General features: G+C 63.5%; 1 protein-coding gene across 1 annotated transcript; it reads left to right on the top strand.

Moving 5' to 3' along the window:
- The first annotated feature begins 467 nt into the window (after nt 1–467).
- On the top strand, nt 468–6,767 carry LOC148590133 (serine/threonine-protein phosphatase 4 catalytic subunit). Its single transcript, XM_088539444.1, has 8 exons — nt 468–565; nt 652–703; nt 1,297–1,347; nt 1,741–1,842; nt 1,912–2,085; nt 3,679–3,805; nt 5,215–5,404; nt 6,614–6,767. Exons 1-8 carry the CDS (start codon nt 468–470, stop codon nt 6,741–6,743), a joined length of 924 nt encoding a protein of 307 aa, XP_088395570.1. The 3' UTR covers nt 6,744–6,767.
- Nucleotides 6,768–8,280: the final 1,513 nt, after the last annotated feature.

The following is an 8,280-nucleotide window of genomic DNA, read 5'->3' as shown; positions in this document are numbered from 1 at the left end:
CTTGGGGGGGGAGTAACTATCCGGGGGGGGTCTTAATTAGCCAATGTGGGTGGTCAGATGGCCCTGGGGGGTTAATTGGTGCTGGGGGGGGGCAATTAGCCCAATTGGAGCCCAATTAGCATGGGGGGGTGTTTAATTAGAATGGGGTGGGCTCAATTAGCCCTTGGGGTTAATTAAAATGGGGGGGGTCAATTAGCCCTTGGGGTTAATTAAAATGGGGGGGGTCAATTAGCCCTTGGGAGTTAATTAAAATGGGGGGGTCAATTAGCACTTGGGAGGCTAATTAGAATGGGGGGAGGGAGCTGGTTTTGGGGGGTAATTAGCGCTGGGGAATTAATTAACTAATTAATGAAAGTGTTGGGGGGGACCGGCTCCATGTGAGGGGAGGGGATTGGATTAATCAACCATGGGGGGGGGGATGGTTAATTTGTTAATTGATGGGTTAATTAGCGCGCTAATTGCAGGCCATGGGCGAGTGCAGCGACCTGGACCGGCAGATCGAGCAGCTGCGGCGCTGCGAGCTCATCAAGGAGAGCGAGGTCAAGGCCCTGTGCGCCAAGGCCAGGTCCATTAGCGCTAATTAACGCTCATTAACCCCCGGGCTCGTTAACCCCCCCCACCGGGCTCGTTAACCCCCCCGTTCGTTAACAGGGAGATCCTGGTGGAGGAGAGCAACGTGCAGCGGGTGGACTCACCTGTCACGGTAATTAGCGCCCTTGTTAATTATGGGGGTAATTAGGGGCTGAGGAGATGTTAAATAAGTATTAATAAACTGGGGTATTAATGAGTAATTAAGGGAGGAGTTAGGGTTCTGGAGGGGGTAAATTAGGGGTAGGGGGTAACTAATTGGGGCGTTAATTAAGGGTCCATGAGAGTTAATTAGGGGGCTAAGGGGGTTAATTGGGGGGGGGGTAAATTGCGGGTTAAATAATTGGTGGGGTAATTTGGGAGGTAATTAGCAGATAATTAGGGGTGGTGGGGTAAATTGGGAGTAGGGAATAACTAAGGGCTCATATGGGGTTAATTAAGGGGCCAACAGGGTTAATTAGGGGCTAATCAATCTGTGTGGTCATTGGTGGGTTAATTAGGGGCTCCAGGGGGTAGACTGGGTAGCTAATTAACGTCTGGGGGGGTAATTAGTGGGTAGTTGGGGGGTAATTAGGCCTGGAGAGGACTAACAAGGGCCTTGTGGAGGCTAGTTAATCACTGGGGTAATTACTGGGTGGATAGATTAAAAGAGAGAGGAAGAAAGTTAATGGGGGGGTTAATTAGGCTCATTAACCCCCCCCCCCCCAGGTGTGCGGCGACATCCATGGGCAGTTCTATGACCTCAAGGAGCTCTTCCGGGTGAGCCCCGCTAATTAATGTTAATTAACAGACTCTCTGCAGGACCTAATTAACTTACCCGATCCTAATTACCTCTGTAATTACTCTTCTGATTCTGGGGGTCCCCAATTGCCCCCTGCTAACTGCTTCCCCCTACCTAATTATTGTCTAATTGTTTAATTGCGCTGGGTTGCTAATTATGCTATCATTTCCTTTTAATTGTTCCATAGTTAATAATTAATATCTTCGTTACCCACCCCAGCATCCTCAGAGCTGCTCCTTGAGCCCCCGCCAGCCCTCAAAGCTCCTTTAATTGCCATGAAACCCCCTAATTACCCCCTAATTGTGCCCCAACGACCCCCCCTCGCTAATGACCCCCCTTCTTTAACGACCCTGTCGCTAATTGCCCCCCAGGTGGGGGGCGACGTCCCCGAGACCAACTACCTGTTCATGGGCGACTTCGTGGACCGGGGCTTCTACAGCGTGGAGACCTTCCTGCTGCTGCTGGCGCTCAAGGTGGGCCCCGGCGTCCGGGACGGGCCCCGGCGTCCGGGCGGCTCCGCGGCAGCGTTCCCGCCGCTCCAGGTGCGCTATCCCGACCGCATCACGCTGATCCGCGGCAACCACGAGAGCCGGCAGATCACGCAGGTGTACGGCTTCTACGACGAGTGTCTGCGCAAGTACGGCTCGGTGACCGTGTGGCGGTACTGCACCGAGATCTTCGACTACCTCAGCCTGTCGGCCATCATCGACGGGAAGGTGCGCGCGGGGACGCGGGGGGACGGTGGGGACGCGTTGGGGACACGCTGGGGACGCGTTGGGAACACGTTGGGGACGCGGTGGGGATGCGTTGGGGACACGTTGGGGACACCGTGGGGATGCGTTGGGGACGCGTTGGGGACACGCTGGGGACGCGTTGGGGACGCGTTGGGGACGCGTACTGCACCGAGATCTTCGACTACCTCAGCCTGTCGGCCATCATCGACGGGAAGGTGCGCGCGGGGGGACGCATTGGGGACACGTTGGGGACGCGTTGGGGACACGTTGGGGACGCGTTGGGGACACGTTGGGGACAGGTTGGGGACACCGTGGGGACGCGCTGGGGACGCGTTGGGGACACCGTGGGGACGCGTTGGGGACACGTTGGGGACACCGTGGGGACGCGCTGGGGACGCGTTGGGGACACGTTGGGGACGCGTTGGGGACGCGTTGGGGACGCGTTGGGGACGCGTTGGGGACACCGTGGGGACGCGTTGGGGACACATTGGGAACGCGCTGGGGACGCGTTGGGGACACGGTGGGGACGCGTTGGGAACGCGTTGGGGACGCGCTGGGGACGCGTTGGGGACACGGTGGGGACGCGTTGGGGACGCGTTGGGGACACATTGGGGACACATTGGGGACGCGTTGGGGACGCGTTGGGGACACGTTGGGGACACGTTGGGGACACATTGGGGACACGTTGGGGACACGTTGGGGACGCGTTGGGGACGCGTTGGGGACGCGTTGGGGACGCCGTGGGGACACGGTGGGGACACGTTGGGGACACCGTGGGGACGCGTTGGGGACACGCTGGGGACGCGTTGGGGACACGGTGGGGACACGTGGGGGACACGTGGGGGACACGTGGGGGACGCATTGGGGACACGTTGGGGACGCGGTGGGGACGCGTTGGGACGCGTTGGGGACGCGTTGGGGGACGCGGTGGGGACGCGTTGGGGACGCGTTGGGGACACCGTGGGGACGCGTTGGGGACGCATTGGGACGCGTTGGGGGACGCGTTGGGGACGCGTTGGGGACACGGTGGGGACGTGTTGGGGACGCGTTGGGGACGCTTTGGGGACACGTTGGGGACATGGGGACGCGTTGGGGACGCGTTGGGGACACGTTGGGGACGTGTTGGGGACACGCCAGGCGCGTTGGGGACGCGGGGACGCGTTGGGGACGCGTTGGGGACACGTTGGGGACGCGCCGGGCGCGTTCCGGGCACACGGGGCCTCCCCGGGGCCTCCCGAGCTCCCTTGGTGCCACCCGGAGCGGTTCTGGTCGCATTGGAGGCGCCTGGGGCCGGGTTTGTGGCACACGCTAAGCACACGCTAAGGACACGTTAAGGAAGAGAAAGGGAAGGGAAAGGAAAAGCGCACGCTAAGGGCACGCTAAGGACATGCTAAGGACACGCTAAGGACACACTAAGCACACGCAGCCCCCAGGGCGTCCCCATGCCCCTTGATGCTGCCCCGAGGGGTTGGGGGGTGTCGGGGAGCTCCACGCTAAGCACACACTAAGGACATGCTAAGGAAGGGAAAGGAAAAGGACACGCTAGGGACACGCTAAGCACACGCCTGCGCGCAGATCTTCTGCGTGCACGGGGGGCTGTCGCCCTCCATCCAGACCCTGGACCAGATCCGGACCATCGACCGCAAGCAGGAGGTGCCGCACGACGGGCCCATGTGCGACCTGCTCTGGTCCGACCCCGAAGGTGGGTGGCACCGCGGCGTCACCGTGACGTCACCGTGACGTCACCGCGACGGCACCGCGGCGGCACCGCGACGTCACCGCGACGGCACCGCGATGTCACTGCGACGGCACCGCGACGGCACCGCTGTTGTCCTGTCACCTGCACCGTCCCCGCAGACGTGACGGGCTGGGGCGTGTTGGGGACACGTCCCCCGCGTTGTCACCCATTTTGTCACCTGTGGCAGATGCAATGGGCTGGGGTGTGTCGGGGACGCGTCACCCGTGTTGTCACTCGTGTTGTCACCCGCGTTGTTCCCCCGTCAGACACCACCGGCTGGGGTGTGTTGGGGACGCGTCCCCCGCACTGACACCCTTGTTGTCACCCTGGTGTCACCCTTGTCCCCCGTCAGACACCACCAGCTGGGGTGTGTTGGGGACACATTTCCCACGCTGTCACTCGCGTTGTCATCCTGGTGTCACCCTTGTCCCCCTGCAGACACCACCGGCTGGGGCGTGTCGGGGACGCGTCCCCCGCGTTGTCACCCGCGCTGTCACCCTCGTTGTCACCCCGCAGACACCACCGGCTGGGGCGTGTCGGGGACGTGTCCCCGCATTGTCACCCGCGCTGTCACCCATGTTGTCACCCCGCAGACACCACCGGCTGGGGCGTGTCGGGGACGTGTCCCCTGCATTGTCACCCGCGCTGTCACCCATGTTGTCACCCCGCAGACACCACCGGCTGGGGCGTGTCGGGGACGCGTCCCCTGCATTGTCACCCGCGCTGTCACCCTCGTTGTCACCCCGCAGACACCACCGGCTGGGGCGTGTTGGGGACGTGTCCCCTGCATTGTCACCCGCGCTGTCACCCATGTTGTCACCCCGCAGACACCACCGGCTGGGGCGTGTCGGGGACGCGTCCCCTGCATTGTCACCCGCGCTGTCACCCTCGTTGTCACCCCGCAGACACCACCGGCTGGGGCGCGTTGGGGACGTGTCCCCCGCATTGTCACCCGCGCTGTCACCCATGTTGTCACCCCGCAGACACCACCGGCTGGGGCGTGTCGGGGACGCGTCCCCTGCATTGTCACCCGCGCTGTCACCCTCGTTGTCACCCCGCAGACACCACCGGCTGGGGCGTGTTGGGGACGTGTCCCCCGCATTGTCACCCGCGCTGTCACCCATGTTGTCACCCCGCAGACACCACCGGCTGGGGCGTGTCGGGGACGCGTCCCCCGCGTTGTCACCCGCGCTGTCACCCTCGTTGTCACCCCGCAGACACCACCGGCTGGGGCGTGTTGGGGACGTGTCCCCCGCATTGTCACCCGCGCTGTCACCCATGTTGTCACCCCGCAGACACCACCGGCTGGGGCGTGTCGGGGACGTGTCCCCTGCATTGTCACCCGCGCTGTCACCCATGTTGTCACCCCGCAGACACCACCGGCTGGGGCGTGTCCCCGCGCGGCGCCGGGTACCTGTTCGGCAGCGACGTGGTCGCCCAGTTCAACGCGGCCAACGACATCGACATGATCTGCCGGGCGCACCAGCTCGTCATGGAGGGCTACAAGTGGCACTTCGGGGAGAGCGTCCTCACCGTGTGGTCCGCGCCCAACTACTGCTACCGGTGCGGGGGACACGGGGGGACACCGTGGGGACACGGGGGGACAGGGGGACACGGGGGGACAGGGGGACATGAGGACACGGGGGGAAAAGGGGGGACACGGGGGGACACCATGGGGACAGGGGGGGACAGGGGGACACCATGGGGACAGGGGGACACGGGGGGACACGGGGGGACACGGGGGGACGGGGGACACCATGGGGACAGGGGAACATGAGGACACGGGGGGACAGGGGGGGACACGGGGGGACAGGGGGACACCATGGGGACAGGGGGACACGGGGGGACACAGAGGGACATGAGGACACGGGGGGACAGGGGGGGACACGGGGGGACACCATGGGGACAGGGGGACACGGGGGGACAGGGGGATATGAGGACACGGGGGGACAGGGGGGGACACGCGGGGGGACAGGGGGATATGAGGACACGGGGGGACACCGTGGGGACACGGGGGGACAGGGGGACACCATGGGGACAGGGGGACATGAGGACACGGGGGGAAAAGGGGGGACGCGGGGGGACACCATGGGGACAGGGGGACACGGGGGGACAGGGGGATATGAGGACACGGGGGGACAGGGGGGGAAAAGGAGGGACACAGGGGAATAGGAGGGACACGGGGGGACAGGGGAACCTGGGGGGACACAGAGGGACATGGGGACACGGGGAGAAAATGAGGGACATAGAGGGACACAGGGGGACATGGGGGACACGGGGACATGAGGACACGGGGGGAAAGGAGGGACACGGGGCGACACGGGGAAAATGGACAGGGGGACATAGGGATATGGGAAAATGGGAGACAGGGGGACAGGGGGACATGGAGGGAAAATGAGGGACATGGGGGGACACTGCGGGAAAAGGAGGGACATGGGGGGACAAGGGAAATTGAGGGACACGGGGAAAAAAATGGGGGACATGGGGGGACACAGGGGGACATGAGGGGACACAGAGGGACATGAGGGGACACAGAGGGACATGGGGAAGGAGAGGGGTGACCCCAGTATAGGGATGGAGGTGACACCTGTCTGGGGATGGAGGTGCCATGGCCAAGGTCACCCGGTGGGTGACACGGCCAGAGATGGGGTGACAGGGCCAAAGCCACCCAATGGGTGACACGGCCATGATGGCCCCACAAGACCCAGGCCACCCAATGGGTGACGAGAGCAGCCGAGGCGAGAGGCCGCGGTGTCACCGCTGTCCCCCCAGGTGCGGCAACGTGGCGGCCATCCTGGAGCTGGACGAGCACCTGCAGAAGGAGTTCATCATCTTCGAGGCGGCGCCGCAGGAGACGCGCGGCGTCCCCGCCAAGAAGCCCGTGGCCGACTACTTCCTGTGAGCGCCGTGGGGACACGCGGGGACACGCGGGGACACGTGGGGACGTGCGGGGACACGTGGGGACACGTGGGGACACGCGGGGACGTCCCCACGGCCACCCGCGTTGGTGCTCGCAGGGCCCCTAGGACACGTGTGCGGAGCCAGGTCACGCCAGGGACACGTGTGTCCCCTCCCATGTGTCCCAGGGTCACGTGCATGTCCTAGGGTCACGTGGGTTTCCCAGGGTCACACGTGTCCCCTCCCGTGTCCCCCAGGGTCACCTGTGTGTCCTAGGGTCACGTGCATGTCCTAGGGTCACACGTGTCCCCTTCCATGTCCCCCAGGGTCACGTGGGTGTCCCAGGGTCACATGTCCCCTAGGGTCACCTGTGTGTCCTAGGGTCACATGTGTCCCCTCCCATGTCCCCCAGGGTCACATGTGTGTGCCAGGGTCATGTGCGTGTCTTAGGGTCACATGTCCCCTAGGGTCACCTGTGTGTCCTAGGGTCACACGTGTCCCCTCCCGTGTCCCCCAGGGTCACGTGTGTGTCCGTCACACGTGTCCCATCCCAAGGACACGCGTGACCCTCCCCTTGTCTGGGCACACTCGTGTCCCTCTCTGTCACTGCAGGGACACGCGTGTCCTGCCCTGTGTCTGTGTGTCCCAGGATCACGTGTGTCCTTCTGTCACGTTTTGGGTTGAAAGCAGGGGGTTTTGGGGTTGTCTCTGTTTTTGTTTTCTGGACGCTCTTTCTGCTCTTTTTAGATAAAAAAAACAAAAAAGAAAAAAAAGTGCATAAAACTACAAAATTGTAATAGAAAAAAAAGAAAAAATAAGAAAAAATCAAACGAAAAAAGGGAGTTGTTGCCTTTCCCCTTCCTCACGGAGCACAGGTGTCCGGGGCCCCGCCCCCTCTCTTAGCCCCGCCCCCAGGACCAGCCCCTCCCCTCCCACAGCACCTACGTGCCTGCTGACCCCGCCCCCTCCTGCCTATTGGAATTGGAGCCAATAGGAGTGATTTGGGGTGGCCCCGCCCACTGCCGTGGCCCGTCCCCCATTTCCTGAAGGGGAGGGCGTCATCTGCCCCCCCCCGACGTGGGGCTTGATGACGTCACTGGTGGCGCTTGCGTCATCGGCGGGGCGGTGTCATGGCGGCTCTGAGCCTGTGCTCCAGCAGCAGGACTACATCTCCCAGCAGGCACCGCGCCGCGAGACCCGCAGATTCCCGGCAGCTCTCGCGAGATCTCGGCCAGGGGGGCGGGGCCCGGCGCCACGCGCCTGCCGCCGCCATTTTGCCCCGTTCCCGCGCGGCAGAGCACGCTCCCGGCATGCCCCGCGACGCCCCCTTGGCAGGCAATTCTCGCGAGACCTCCCGCCCGCTCCCCCCCGCCCCTTCCCCCAACTCTGCCGCGATCTTCTGCTCATCTCCACCCGCTCAAGTCTCGCGAGATCTCCCGCTCCTACCTCACCCCCCCCAAACCCCACGACTGTCCCACCGCCTCTATTTCCCGCCAGAGCTCTGCGGGGTGCTCCGCGAGATCTCCCCCCCCCCCTCCCCT

The sequence above is a fragment of the Tinamus guttatus genome, unplaced genomic scaffold, assembly GCF_059628265.1.
Source record: "Tinamus guttatus ecotype Peru unplaced genomic scaffold, ASM5962826v1 Tinamus_guttatus_pri_ptg001694l, whole genome shotgun sequence".
Lineage (NCBI taxonomy): Eukaryota > Metazoa > Chordata > Aves > Tinamiformes > Tinamidae > Tinamus > Tinamus guttatus.
The sequence above is the reverse complement of the archived record's forward strand: the minus strand, read 5'-3'. Positions and strand labels throughout refer to the sequence as shown.

Excerpts from the sequence above, each read along its gene's own strand:
- LOC148590133 (XM_088539444.1), top strand. The coding sequence starts at position 468 with ATGGGCGAGTGCAGCGACCTGGACCGGCAGATCGAGCAGCTGCGGCGC. Across the intron at positions 704-1,296 it reads GGGTGGACTCACCTGTCACG|GTGTGCGGCGACATCCATGG; the intron begins GTAATTAGCGCC and ends CCCCCCCCCCAG. Across the intron at positions 1,348-1,740 it reads ACCTCAAGGAGCTCTTCCGG|GTGGGGGGCGACGTCCCCGA; the intron begins GTGAGCCCCGCT and ends ATTGCCCCCCAG.